Source organism: Seriola dumerili, unplaced genomic scaffold (assembly GCF_002260705.1).
Source record: "Seriola dumerili isolate Sdu_G_001 unplaced genomic scaffold, Sdu_1.0 BDQW01000003.1, whole genome shotgun sequence".
In the NCBI taxonomy this organism is placed as follows: Eukaryota; Metazoa; Chordata; class Actinopteri; order Carangiformes; family Carangidae; genus Seriola; species Seriola dumerili.
The window spans coordinates 16,016,574-16,032,093 of NW_019174258.1; the positions used below are offsets into that span (position 1 = coordinate 16,016,574).

General features: G+C 42.7%; 1 protein-coding gene across 1 annotated transcript in view; it reads left to right on the top strand.

Moving 5' to 3' along the window:
* adamts17 (ADAM metallopeptidase with thrombospondin type 1 motif 17) overlaps positions 1–15,520 on the top strand; it is a 136,388-nt gene that overhangs the window by 97,074 nt on the left and 23,794 nt on the right. The window contains exons 14-15 of the mRNA XM_022742136.1: positions 2,278–2,405; positions 9,255–9,375. Coding sequence (XP_022597857.1) covers positions 2,278–2,405; positions 9,255–9,375 — 249 coding nt within the window. The remainder of the gene's footprint in view (positions 1–2,277; positions 2,406–9,254; positions 9,376–15,520) is intronic.

Consider the following 15,520-nt stretch of genomic DNA (forward strand, 5'->3'; position numbering starts at 1 on the left):
AACAATGAAATGAAAGATATGACCCATGTAAACACAGACCAAATATAGAACACATTTCATAAAGAGTATAAAGTGTGTATGAAAAATATTGTATGATGCAATGAGAATATGTAGCATGTTATAGATAAAGATACGCGTTGCATGTCATAGATAAGCATTGTAAACATCAAATCAGCTTACATGCAGCTTCATATATAGAACCTCTAGAATTAGATTGTATGTAATTATTTCTGTACATACTGTATCTATAGAGACAACAGAAACAACTTAAAGGTCCCATATCCCACAACAGGTCGCTCAGACTGACTGTTTTCTGGGTCACGCAAGACCACGCCAACCACAGGTCACGGGTTGCAGCCTACTACTGTAGCTTGTTAAACCCACGCGTAATATTAGCGTTTCAGCGCTGAAATGAGCAGAACAGACGAACAAATCTGGATTAAAATGCTCCAGCTGGATTTTATGTGGAGCTATACACCAGAGCCTTGGGCCCCGGTTCTGGTGAAAAAACCCCTGGATCCATCTCGCGGTGTCAGGGTGACCGTCCGTGATGTTGCAGCATCCAGGCCCAATGCAGACTAGTTTAATGCCAGTGTCCATGAAGGCCAGGCAGGGGACCATGCTGTGGGGTTATGGATACACTACGCATTTATTATTAATACAATATTAATACCATTACATTCAGCTGGTTGATGCTGGGCAGCTTACTGCAGATAAACTTTTTGTTGGCCCAGATTCTGAACTGGGATGCAGCTATGGAATTTGGATAGGTAATACATGGGCTGGAGACTATAATTCACCACAGGTGTCATATCACTGGCCAGAAAAACTGAAGTCAGGATCTCATGCAATTCCTGTGATCTTTATCTCACTTTGACTTCTAATGTCTTCCCAAAGTGGATTGATATGTATCCAAACACCCACTCCTATATTCTCCTCCAGAAGCACTGCTGCCAGTGTTCTGCTATTTAATAAGTGCTGTTCACGTCATTACAGCTGTTTACTTTTATTCTAACAGTATGTGAATATGTTTCTGTTGAGGTAGATGAATGTCATGCCTTCATCCTCTTTCATTCGTCCAGGAGAGTGGTTAATAAGCTCAGATCAGTGCAGTGATGGTCGTCCCTCTGGAAGTTTCTCCATCTGCACGCGGGATCTCTGGAGCTCATCCAGAGTGACCATCAGGTTCTTGGTCACCTCTCTTACCAAGGCCTTCTCCCATGATTGCTCAATTTGGCTCCAGGAAGAGTCCTGGTTGTTCCAAAATTCTTCCATTTAAGAAACACGGAGGCCACTGTGCTCTTTGGAAGCTTCAGAGCAGCAGATCTTTCTGTAGACTTCTCCAGACTTGTGCCTGGACATGGTCCTGTCTCTGAGCTCTGCATGGCTTGGTTTTTCTCTGTCAGTTGTGATACCGGTGTGTGTCTTACCAAATCATGTCTAATCTATTAAATTTACCACAGGTGGACTCCAATCAGAGTGTAGAAACATCTCAGAGATGATCAAGAGAAATGGGAGTGTCCGAATACTTCTGTCAATGTGATATTTCAATTTTTCCTTTTATTTTCATTAGATTTGTAAAAAATAGGGCAGGTGGATGATTTAGAGAGTGCAACAGTGCGTGAAGCTCTGTGCAATCAGTGTTAAAGTGATGTCTAATCTCAACAATGTTTGTTAATGAAATAATTAATGCATTCCTCACGTCTCTCTGAGGAAGAATCGACTGGCCGGCCGAGCAGGGGGCCAATCACACAATTTACGGTTTTAAAAAGGATTGTGGGATTATGACCGTTTTAAGGAATACAGTGGTTATTGCTGTTCTCCTCTTAAGTGTGAGTCAACACCCTCAGTGAGTTTGTTCTACACCTCCCTGCAGTCGTTGCCTTTTCTTTTCTACTCACACGAGCCTTGTCCACTCAACTTCTCTGTTCCCACTGCGCTCCTCAAAGTTGAGTGAACTTTCATTCAACTCATCGCTTCAAGTCAAAAGACCAGCTCAAGTTCTAAAATTAAAACTAGATATTCTAAGTTGAAAGAACTTGACAAAACTTATATATTTACATTAAGTTAAGGAGAAAGGATTAGTTGGTTGCACTGAATTCCTTTCTTGTGTTTGCTGTCATTATTTCTTTTATTAATTCTGCTTAACGTTAGATGGAAACACATCCTTATTTTTATGCTTTACCAGTATGTTAACGATATGACATGATCTTGTGTGTGTGTGTGTGTGTGTGTGTGTGTGTGTGTGTGTGTGTGTGTGTGTGTGTGTGTGAGCAGAGAAGCCGTGTGTGTTGTTCTGCAGCCCGGTGGGTCGAGATGTCCCAGCCCTGATGGCTGACAGAGTGATGGATGGGACGCCTTGTGGACCATATGAGGCGGACCTGTGCGTTAACGGGAGGTGTCAGGTACATACACACAGTCACATACACACATGCATACACCTTCAAAATCATTTCATAGAATGGTTCACACCGAATATGAATAGACTTCCTTTGGCCTGGTGGCCTGCCTGCGCTTCTCATCCATGCTTTCCGTGACATCACTAACATAACGATTTAGTCTTATTCTTCACTCAGTCACTCAGTCGACCGTAGGTATCTCTCATGCAGTGTAAGCTTTTCAGCACCTCATGCTCCTCTGCTCTGTGTGTGAGTCTGCAGGAATTTCATTAAGAATCAAAGTTCTAGACTTTGAGGTGAGTCGCTGGAACAGACAGTGCTGCGGAGGTGCTGCTGTTTACCTCCAACACCAGTCGTTGTTTCCATCCGAATTTAGCACGAGTCTTAATACATCATTTCATTTCCAATCCAGGTTGGTTGCCTCGGTTCTTTACCCTGTCGTGCTTTCACTGTTTTTGTCTCGTTGTTCCGCCTTTTGCGACTCCAACATTCACTAGAGAAGAACTGCTTAACATCCAACAGTCTTCTGACACAATTTTTCACCTAGTTTTGTGGAGATCTTGGTCAGAGTGGGGATTTTGAACACAGTTCCCATCCATTCACCTGGGGAATCCCTATTTCTCTAGCCAACAAAGTGGATGAACTGCTGCTCATTGGCAAAACAAACTCTGACTGTTCACGCTCGGCTGCCCTGTGCTTTACTGAAAGCTCAGTGAGTCCATCTCGGACACCTCAATACAGCTGCCTGGTTTTCATCTCCACTGAGCCGACCATGTAACAGAGTAATCGGGGAAAACAAGGGGAGGTGGAATCTGCTTTTTACATGAACAAAAGTTGGTGTACAGATGGTGCGGACAGGATCTGGAACCACTGACCAAAGAGATTGCAGAAGTTGCAAAAAACGAGCTACACTGAAAAGCTGAAAAGAGGTTCTTAGCTAACGACCCTTCGTCATTGTGGAGAGGCCTGCAGGACGTCACCAGCCACAGGAAAGCGTCCAACACTACGGAGAAGCATCATGTGGCTGATGACCTGAATGTGTTTCACTGTAGGTTTGATAAACCCACATTCACACCCGTCACCCACTCAGTCCCAGACACCACACATCCAGCTGTTTTTGGAGACAGAGGATCAGGAAGGCATCAGGCCCAGACAGCGTGTCACCCTCCTGTCTGAAAGTGTGTGCTGACCAGCCTGGCCCCCATCTTCACTCAGATCTGCACCAGATCACCAGAGCTATGTGAAGTCCGCTCCTGGCTTAAACGCTCCACAATCATCCTGGACACGTAGAAACACTATCACAGGACTCAATGACTGCGGGCCTGTCGCTCTGACGTCTGTGGTTATAAATCCTTTTGAGAAACTGTTGCTGACCCTCCTGAAGGACACAGGCCCACACCTAGACCCCCTCCCTGAGCCCCTGCAGTCCGGCCACCGGGCAAACGGGTTAGTGGATGATGCAGTCAGCACGGGACTGCACTACATCATGCAACACTGACTCCCCAGGGAAATATGCAAGAAACCAGTTTTTGGACTTCAACTTTACCTTCAACACCATCAGCCCAGAAGTCCTCTGGTCCAAACTCACCCAGCGCACTGTGCCGGCCTCCACCTGTCAGTGGATCACCAACGATGACAGACAGGAAACAGCAGATGCTGCTGGGGAAAATCACATCCAGCACCCACACAGTGATCACTAGCACCCCCCCAAGGGATATGTGTTCTTCCCAGTGCTCTTGTCACTCTACTCTGAGTGCACCTTAGGAGACCCGGCTGGTAAACTGAAATTTGCAGACGACACATCAGTCGTCAGACTCATCTGAGATGCTGGAGGCGGAACAGCTGGCCCTCACAACAACCTGGAGCTGAACACTCTCCAACCTGTGGAGATGACAGTGGACTTCAGGAGGAACCCCCTAAGACTGCCCCTCTTCACCTTACTGGACAGCACTGTGCTAGCTATGGAAGCCGAAATCTTCCAGGGCCTGACATGGGTATCCAACGTCTACTCAAAAAGAGCCAGCAGAGGAAGTTCTTTGTGCACCAGCTCCGGAAGTTCAACCTGTCTTAGTTCTGATCCAGTTCTGCACTTCAAACATCCAGTCTGTTCTGTGCACATCCATTACTGTCTGGTTTCTCTTGGCCATTAAACAAGCCAGGTACAGACTACAACAGACAGTCAGGACTGTAGAAAAGATCACTGGTGCCGACCTGCCCACCATCCAGGACCTGAACACCTCCAGAATCAGGAAGTGAGCAGGAAACATCACTGAAGACCTCCCACGCCCTGGAAACAACCTGTTGTGTGACGACAAAAATACAAAAACAGTTTTTCCTCCCACTTCACATCACTCTGATGAACAGTTTATTCATCATGTAATATCGGGAACAGTCCATGTGCTTCTAACGAGGCTCTCACCTGCCTCCTTTTCAGCAGCAGCAGGACGGGAGGTATCTCTGAATTGCTCTCTCCTGCTGATCAAGAGGCACTCATGCATAAACATGACAAGAACCTCTAGCAGCCATGTGAATTATGACTTTAGTTTGTTAAGTGCAAAGGGCAAAGTTTGTGACATCATAGAGCCACAAAAACTCATACGGGTGAAGTCAGTGTGGATGGATGGGTCTGTGACTTTATCACAGGAGGCCACTGTCTGCTTCCTGTGTCCTGCACCAATAAACATTGGTTTCATTTATACGTGATCCGGTTTTTCCTCCATCCTAATCAAGATGTTTTTGTGCCTAAACCTTACCAAACCTTATGAATTGACAGTGATGTCACAGATGAGAACAATGTAGATTGAAGAAGTGTGATTTTTTTTTTTTGTGCTGTGTAACAGTATTCGCATCCTTCCAGAGACACAGATGGAACCTGTATGTTTCTTTCCAAAGCAGAAGAGGATTGTGGGAGTATACGAGGTGGTATCATAAGTCTTAACTCTTGCATCAGAGTTAAAGTAGCTTCTAGGTTAAGCTTTATATTGAAATGGGACAATGGTAACTAAAAACAGTGTCATATGATAATGACATCAGCAGCTAATATAATATAGCCAGAATCCAGTGTCATGGCTATAGGATGAGCTGGTTGTTGTAGAGACTGGTCCATAAGTTAAGTCTTTTGAGTCTTTTGGAAACATTGTCATCACTGAAAAAAATCCAGCAGCCATAAAATAAATAGACAAATAAACACATGTCCCAGTGCAGAGCTGTGAAGGAGGTCTCTACTGGGATCAGCAGAGTACCTCATTCATTAGCAGTTAGCAGTGGTGGAGTGAATCCATGGCCTGCTCCCCAGGGCAGGGTTGGGGGGTTTATTTGGATCTGGTGTCTCGACTACAGTCAGTCTTTTGTGTTTATTAGCAAATATTGGATGCTGGTACATTTGGGAGGAATTCCCCCCCCCTTCCTCCTGGCCAAGGGAGAGAGTGAGAGAGAGAGAGAGAGAGAGAGAGAGAGAGAGAGAGGGGCTGGTCCAGAAAGTCAAATATGGATGCAATTATCATGACGCACATGTGCTCACAAAATACTTACTTCTCACATTTCAGTAATGACTCATGTATCCTTAACTGCAAGATCACTTAGAATGAGTACAGCTGAAGCACACAATGCATGTGTGTGCTTTTACATATGTTAGCTCTTGCTCTGCGTGTGTGTGTGTGTGTGTGTCTGTGTGTGTGTGTGTGTATGTATTTAATTTAACCACAGTCACACATGCAGATTTAACAAGCACAAGCTCTGTTTCAGTGCAGTTTGAAATTGCGTTTCCTGCTCAGACCCACTTGATGACAGACACACACACTCACATCTCTCCCAAACCATAATAGCACATTATGCATAGCTGGCACAGTCTGGATACCTTCATTCGTTTCTTTTTAATCTTCCGACAGGTGATTTTTACTACAAATCACATAGACCTCTAGTTAGTGTGTGAAATGTTTCCACATCCCATGCGGTGGGCTGTACCTCCGAACAAATACAAAACCAAAAAGTGATCAACATCATCCAGACATGAACAACCTGTCTGCCTATATGCAGAGAAAAGAAATGTTATTAAGCATTTGACCAACGTTTTTCATCTTCTGTTCTGAGTTGTTCACGTGTCCAGTTTTGCAAACCCGCCATGCACCTGCAAAGCTCAGCACCAGAACCCGGCCGAACCGTCAGGAATCGAACCGGGTTTCTTGTCTCTCGTGTCTTTCCTCTGGTCCGCTCCCCTCCTGCTTTGTCAATTTCAAACATCCTCGTCATGTATCTGTCGGGCTCTGCTAAAGCATTCAACCTGCGCACTGGCTCTGTCTTTCACCTGAGAGGGGGAAGCGGTGGGGGAGTTGGGGGATGGAGAATGAGATCTGCAGACAAAGACGAGGCACGTACTGAAGTTACCGAGGGTGGAGGTGGCATGGATGGTTTTTTTTTTTTTTTTTTAAGCCTAGCATGTGAAACTTGGGCCAACTATGAAAACACTGAGAAGGAGAGAGAGAAGAAAAGGTGGAAAAGAGGAGAGGAATATATTCAGAGTAGCTGTGAAAATATACTGTCTGGCTGGAAGTCTAAGGGAACTGGCGAGGACCACATGGCCCTATGATTCAGCAAACTGCGGCATGCATTACTTTCTCTTGCACTGTGTGTAGGTTATGGTTGGGATTGGGGTTAGGCATTTAGTTATGATGGTTACAGTTAGGGTAAGGGGGTTTAAGGGAAATGTATCATTATATTATTTACAAAATGCATCTAAGAAACTGGATGAAACATTCATTCCTGCTGCAGGTGCCATCTCTGCTTTTAGAGTTATAAGTTCATTTATAAAACCATGCATGGTCTTACATTTCGCACATTAGTGAAACCTTAACCCATTTGCAGTCAAACCCCGAAGCTTTGCATTGACTTGCTGTAAGATCTCAGGTTAGTTGCTGCTGCATTTGCTTGTAAATCTCCTTTGAAAATATTTGATTTCCTTAAAGAGCTTTTTCAGATGGTCTTTTTATAAGCTTTGATATATTTTATCATAATTTATTTAGTTGTATTGTCATTCATCCACTTTCTTATGTGCCTCCTTTTTTGTGACCAATTTCCTCACTGCATGTTAATGTGTTCATGCATATGTGCTTTGCATGTTTCGTCTCTTTGAATGTTCACTCAATGAGCACTTTAATCACGTAATTACCCATTCAGCCAGTCATGTGTTAGGAGTGCAATGCATAATGCAAAAAATCCTAGGAGCTTAATGTTAATGTTCACATCAAACATCAGAATGGAGAAAAATGTAACTGTGACTTTGACTGTAACATGATTGTTGGTGTCAGACGCTGGTCTGAGTCTTTCGCAAACTGCTGATCTCCTGGATTTTCATACACAACATTCTCGAGAGTTTTTACTCAGAATGGAACAACAACAAAAAAACATCCATTGAGCAGCAGCTCTGTGTTGACGAGAGAGGTCAGAGGTCAGAGGAGAATGGACAGACTAGTTGGAGCTGATAGAAAGGCTACTCAGTTAACCACTCTTTACAACTGTACTGAGCAGAGAAGCTTCAGAGTGAACAACACGTACAACCTACAACAGCAGAAGACAACGTTAGGCTCCACTTCCTGTCACCAAGAACAGAAACCCGAGGCTGCAGTGGACACAGACTCACCAACACTGGACAGCTGAAGACCTGGTCTGATGGATCTGGATTTGTGCTGAGGCAGCAGATGGTAGAGTCAGCGTCTGAATCCATGAACATGACAGTGAGTTCAGTGAACTTCAGTGACTTTCCCAGTCCCCTGAATCCAGTAGAACACCATTGGGAAGTGCTAGATCAGGAGGTCGGCAGCATGAATGTGCAGCTGACCGATCTACAGAAATGATGTGACTCAATCATCACGTCGACATGGAGCAGAGTCCCAGAGGAAAGTTTGCAACATCTGGCGGAATCAATGACATGAAGAACTGAGGCTGTACCCAGCATTAGTATTATGTTCCTAATAAAGTGCCCGGTGAGTGTGTTTATGTGCACATGCATTTTCATGATTGTAATTGTCTCCAAGCTCCCATGATCTTCATATACCATTTGTTTGTTGGAGCAATTATGTTTTCTTGGAAATGTAATGCAACCAGATACTTTGGCATGGCTGAGGGCAGCGACTGCTTTGTTGTGACATCACAAAGTTCCAGAAGTCCTGACGGCTGGTTTTAAGGCTCAGTTTCTGAATACAGGCTGTGTGCATTTCTCTGTGGCCTGGGGCTTTTATACTTTCTCAGTATTAATATAGAACCTAGACCTGCTTTATAATCAAACAACACATGACGACTCAACAACATCTACCTTTATATTATATTGACTATACTATATTTAAGCATGATGGAGAAGGTTTGGTTTAAGCAGCTCAAAGTTCTTGGATCAGATTCAGGATTAATGGTGGTTGTGATTAAATATTATTTTAAAAATTCAATGCTGAATTAAAGAACATGAGGGGATGTCATGACTCATTTAATACGTAAGCCAAGGTACCATCCTTCCTTAACCTTAACAAACTACCTTAACGTGTGTGACACAAATGATCAGTGTTATTTCAACGTACATGTTGGTAAATGTTGACTGAAATTTACTATCCAGAAGTGTTTTAGTCGCTCTAATGAAGGTGTGCTCTTTGTGTGATGATCAAAAATCTGATGCGTATCATTTGGCCAAATCAGATGAATAAAGGCAGATTTTTGCTTAACCTAAAGGTTTAGAGGGAGTCCTGTCATATATTCCTGCAGTGATACAAACTCACACACACACACACACACACACACGTCAGTTTGTAATACAAAGGCAACTGGTCAGCCTTCTGTTTTACTGTTGCTCTCAAATCTTTTTTTTGTGTTCAGAAAATTGGCTGCGATGGCGTCATCGGCTCTTCGGCTAAAGAGGATCGCTGTGGTGTTTGTAACGGAGACGGCCGCTCCTGTAAGATAGTGAGAGGAGACTTCAACCACACCAAAGGAATGGGTGAGTGTGCGTCTGTTTTCATATCCAACCAATATGCTCTGTGCTGACGTATGTAGCTGATATTGGCTTTCTATAGAAAAATCAGGTATCTGATCATTGCCATTCACTGCTGAGGTGATGCAGTTTGTTTGGTTTATTATGTTTTTGATCAGATCTACATCGGTTGTCAAAAAAAGAACCTGAACTTGAATGTATGTCCCGGTAGTTTCCACCCTGACAAAACTCACTTTCTGATTTTAATATTTGATGTTTCATAGAATTCTTTCGGCCTAAAATGAAATGGTTAAATTTAAAGGTGTCACATGGTGGATGTTTCTGTCTGAAGTCAAACACAGACATCCTGCTGTGTTATCCTTCATCTATACCAGCCCATCAGGTTTATACTGCAGCAACTGTCATTACGTTTGTAGTCTGTTGCATTGGTTGTAAAAGTGGGTTGTAGTTTATATAAAGGTACACAATAAGAAGCAATTTAATTTCAGTTTGATGTATTTATCCACTTGGTTGGATATTGATCTGAGACTAACATCAGGTGTTCAGAACACAGACATTTGAATTCCACCCACAGCAGAGGTTTAAAATGCATAGAATATGACATTATTGGACTCACTGCACTCCAGTCTATGTCAGTGGTTACACATGTAGTGTAATATAGTGGTCTAGTGGGCTGTAGCACCTTATGTATACTGATAGCAAAAGCAGCAGCAGCAGTTGTATCAGTGTCTCCTCGGGATCAGCAGACATTCTTGTTTTTGTACTTATGGTTCATATGTACTGCTCTCCATCCCACCTGTTCTGTCTAATGTGTAAATAGCTCAGATATCCAACAGTAAATTAACACGATCATGAATCCTTCAGCGGGGGCCTGGTCTGATCAAATGTGTATAATGTAAGTGCATTACTGTGTCTGTGAGTAAGGTTTGTCATATATCTAACCCATCTCTTTGAAACCAAAACCTCTAGAATAAACCCGCATGTTCACTGCATTATAAATTATACTACAATCAAAGGACATGGTGCAGTGAAGCACAGTATCTGAGCAAATGTACTCTTCTTCTGCATAAGACATAATTGAATGTGAAATACATTATGGAGTTTTTTTTTTTTTTTGGCTTTGACAATTTACAGCTTCTGGTTGGACCGGATACAGCATCACACAGAACCAGAATCTCCTCATTATCACCCTCTTTGCTCTCAGTAATTCTTGATAGTGTGTAGCCAACTGTGATAACGGCTATTTGGGTTATAAATGAATTAATAATCAGCGATTATCTATCACACATCTGAGTCAGAGGAGGGGATAACTGGAATGAAAGGTTGTTAGTGTGTGTGCACATTTGCACACACATGCTGGTGTGGTCCAAAGGACATGTGACCTCCCTTCAACTTCCTTGTCTTGTCCTCCAGTCACCACTAGGCAGTGTAAGAGGGTATCTACCTGTGTGATGGCTAAACCCAGAGCTGTCCCCAAGTGTTTCTCATGTAAGATGCATGCACTGTGTGTGTGTGTGTTTCCTGCACTGCCTGGAGTGTTTTACTGTAGGTAGATGAGAGAAGCAGTTAGCTGTGGGCTCCCCTGGGGGTGTAGTCTGGTTACAGTTACATAACCAGCTGTTTGACCCCGTTACCCCATAACCCAGCCATGAGGAATGCCAGGGACGCATTCCTTTCATCCAAGCTGTTTCCTTCTCCCTGCTACTCCTGCCAAGTGGTAGAGTAATGGTGGGGGGGAGGGGGGGACAGTCGTCTGCAATAAAATGCCTGCCTTTACACTCCTAAATCCAGACCCAGTGCACACATCTGGTTCTGCTACCAGCTTAGGACTTTGACATTTACAGTACCGCATAAAACGTCATACATTTCACATTTGGCATTTGCTTCAAATGTGCAGCTTTTAAACCCAGGTGAGCCCATGGCAAGTCTGTGTGCTAACCATAGGTGGATGGGCAGGGTGGTGGAGGGTTGATGGATACAGCTGGTTGGCTTTCAGGAGCTTGTGGTGTGTTTGTTCATCGTGGATACAAGTTGCCCAAACGATAAGATCTGCACACGTTCAGTTTCAGCCTGGACTCACAAAATTTTGTGTCATGAACACAATGTCTTGAAATGCAAATTCCACATCTGCACATGAGGATGAATTCTTTTTCCTCGCCATGAAAGGAATATGGAAACAAACAGGCGGTAGACGCACATTGACAGGAATTGCTTAGATGTAGAGCAGCTGCACTCAGCAACTGTTGAGCATTAGGGGGCAGAACGACTCCAACAAACTCTCAGCAAGAAAGTTTTAGCTTATTAAATATCTTTTGGTCGAACCTGTCACCAACCAATTAATGTAACTGCCGCATCTATTATAAACAGAAACATGACAAGGGTCTTATTTTAAGAGTTGGAAATTATTATTATTTCAGTGTTTTACTTAAAAGAAAATTTGGCAGATTTCAGCCTGTTGTATTTTCCATTGATCAGGAGCCTCATTTATAACTGTTACATAGGGCCTGAAAGAGGCTTAGACCACTTCACTCACAAGACACCACCTACATCCATAATCAACTCTGACAAATGGAGAAATGCTACTCTATATGATGTATTTTAGAGTTAAATACTGTGCAAGTATTTAGCTATGTACGTGTCTACAGTCTGTAGATACACAAATACCAAGAGGTGAGCTTCAGTGTGTCTGTGCCTCTGCTGGTCAGTTGGTGTTCAACAACGCATTCAAGGCCTCCACCTCCATGTCTGATCACTTAGTTTCATTTGGGAAATTGTCCTGTTTGTTGCATTAACAGCTGCTGCAGACATAAGCCCTCAAACTTTGTTTGTAACATGCCTCCATGCAACACATGGACAGTGTGTATCAATGTTATATTAATATTGACTATTTATATTATATATTATGTTTTAGGCAGCCTATGAGGCCCACTAAAATGTGTACAGTTTTATATGTCTGATAACTTTTTAGTGTGTACGCTCACGTACACTCTTAGTATGGATCCTACACACTATTTTATAAATGAGGCACCTGGTCGTTGTGGTTCTATGGCTCCTGCTATCTTTGCACTCAGCATCTCTGTTGTAGAGATTTGGGGAAACAAGGATTTGCACAAAACAAGCTGCGCAAATCTTCCACAGCTTTCCAAATAAACATGATTTTACCACATAAATGTTTTTCTGAGTCTGAATGAAAGTAAACACACGCCACCTGGAACGGCCATGATGGCAAACTTGATTATTGTCATAAAAGTCCATGCGACAATCCACTGAAAATAGCTTCCTTACTGCAGTGAAACCCTCACATGTAAACACTATGGTGTACATAAAATATGGCAGGGTGGTCAACCGGCAAACTGACCAAAATATAGATCCCTATGGAGTTTTCCTTAATGGTTATTCCATCTGTCTACTTTCTGTGTTTACTTAGGACCAGACTCACAGACAAGTGTTTAAAATGATTCATGTAAAAATCATCTTCATTCAGAAAGCTTTAGGGCTCTGATATATTGATATCATATCACTGAAGTCCTTATTTCCCTGTATCTCTACAATGGATTTGACGAGTGCATAGTATGACCCATAGAGTCACAGTGGCCATATTAATGGGAAATATGCCAGGTTGAATTATAGCGTCTAAATAAAATATTCAGTAATTCCGCAGTGCACTTCCAAACAGGTTGGGGGCCCATGAGAGATTAAAGAGTGGGAGGAATTTTATTACTTGGGTAAATGTACTCTCCAACACTGTGGCCACCTGTCCAGAATTCTCAGTTTTTGCAGCATTAGTTTTTTGGTGGCCCACTAAGAACAAGACATACACAGAAGCAAAAGCACAAACACTAAGGAAATGCTCTCCAAATCCAAAACTAACTGTACTTCCCTCGAGGGCCCACAGTTCAGTGGCCATTGTGAAATAGTATGACATGTTCCTGTCCAGACAGAACTATCCTGTAGTGTTTTCAGTGGATTTTGTTCACCTGTGTTTCCTGCTCAGACCAACTCATTGACAGAGGATCACAGATCTTAGACTTTAAAGGGGACCTATTATGCTTTTCTGGGTTTTCCCATATTTAGTGCATTATATAGGTTTTTGTGCATGTAAATGGTCTACAGAGTCGCAAGAATCAAAGTTTACACCAAAGGGAGGAACTCTCTTGTCTCTTGGTGCAGCCCACCTGTAAGCTGGACACCCCCTGCAATCTAGCCATGCACCCACACAAGGCACAGCACATAACTACTTATAGTGAAGAGTTTTCTCTGTCTGTTCCTTCATTATTTATATTGTTTTGGTCCGGACGTGTCCACACATAAAAAATCAAAAGGGTTTGTAGTAAAAGTATTCCATTTTATGAATATTGTCATCCGAAGTCTTTGCAAACTGTACAGCATCTTGATTCAAGGCGCTCCTCATATTTCTCCCTCCTTCCGGCTGCCTGACAGTGGGTACGCTTGTTTTCTGCTTCAGGATCAGACTCTTGCTCAAAAAGATAAGGCAGTACCAAAGCCGCCACAACCGTGTTTACACAAGACATCTTGCCATGGTAGTTGTGGCAAGCTGACCAATCACAGCACACTGGGCCTCAGAGGGGGGAGGGAGGCCTTAAAGAGTCCTGAGTTCTAACAGAGCGTTTCAGACAGAGGGTGAAGAGAGTACAGCATAAAATGTATATAAAAATGAAAATAATGTCTTTTCAGAACATTAAAGCATGTAAATCTATTTTAGTCGACACCAAGAGTGAAATGATGAACACTAAAAATGGCAACAATAGGTGCTCTTTAAGCACCGCTAACAGAATATATTCATTATTTAAATATTTTGACAATAATCAGAATTTAGCCAGTTCTGAACTTGTGTGCCCCACCTAAAAATTATGTATTAATTGGCCTATATTTATATCTTTTGCTGCCTCATCCATGATTCCAGATAATAAATAATGAGTAATGAGATAAGACAATGTTATAGCCTGATAGGTATAAGATAGACATATGAGATCTCAATCCACACACCAGATATAGGTGCTGTATTCCTCTTGATATTTGTGTTTTCAATTTTGGGAGCATTTCCTTGATGTTTGAGCTTTTGTATATGTCGTGTCTTTAGGAGCCACAGTGGTATTTGCCTTTGTATCCAAGAACTGGATTCTTAAGCATAGCTCACTACTGTGTTACATCAAACACACAAAAATAAAATGGATTTACTGAACACTGAAACCAAATGCTGTCATGTATGGCACAGGGAAAGTGCCAAAATTCAGACTACTGAGAAATTAGAGGAGTGTACGTCTATGTTGAGGCCACTGATTTAGTCACTGGGGCCAGAGGTGGTAAATGGCAAGCTACCCAATTGCCGAGCAAGGCAATTCATTTAACCAAGCCCGGTAACTCACATTCCTGCCTCGGCAGCTTAATCGAAACCGACTTTACTGGTCATTAGCAATGCTAGGCTAGCCACTTGCATATCTAGGCTAGCTCACAAACAGACATGGAGACGTGGCATGTGATAAAGACAGAATAGTGGCAGGCTCATGCTTGCTGGGAAATGACAGTACTCACATTCACGCACTACGAGGAATTTGCATTTCAGGCTTCGGGTTCATGTGACAACATTTTTGCTGTTGTCTTGTCAGTGTGTCTGTGTGTGATGTCACCCAAAACTGGCTGTCAGTCACTGTCAGAAGCAACTGCGTCCTCCTACTGTATAACTGTGTGCTGTGTACCAACTGTGTGTTGTTGGTAAGTATGAAGTCATATCGGTGTCTGAAACTGTGAAGCACTGTACTGTGAAATAATGTTGGGCATTATTATGTACCGGAAACAAAGCAGCTCATTCGAATCACACTTGCCAGTTAAATGTATGTACTGTATATATTTTCCTGGAGCACAAACCAATATGAGAATGTATTTTGGAAAACTTTAAATTTAACCACCCGCTCTGTTCGGACACTATCAATCTTAGCCAAAGTTAAAAGTTTTTTTTTTTTTTCACAATCTGAATATTTTCAGTTTTGGCCATCATTTCCATCAGGTACAGTATTATTTTATAAAACTGTCCTCTAATGTCTAAAAACAGCCTGTGTTTGCATTTAACTAACAAAGACCTCAAGTGGCATCTGAATTATGACTGTTGGTGAATGGAGCCAACTGCTCTCTA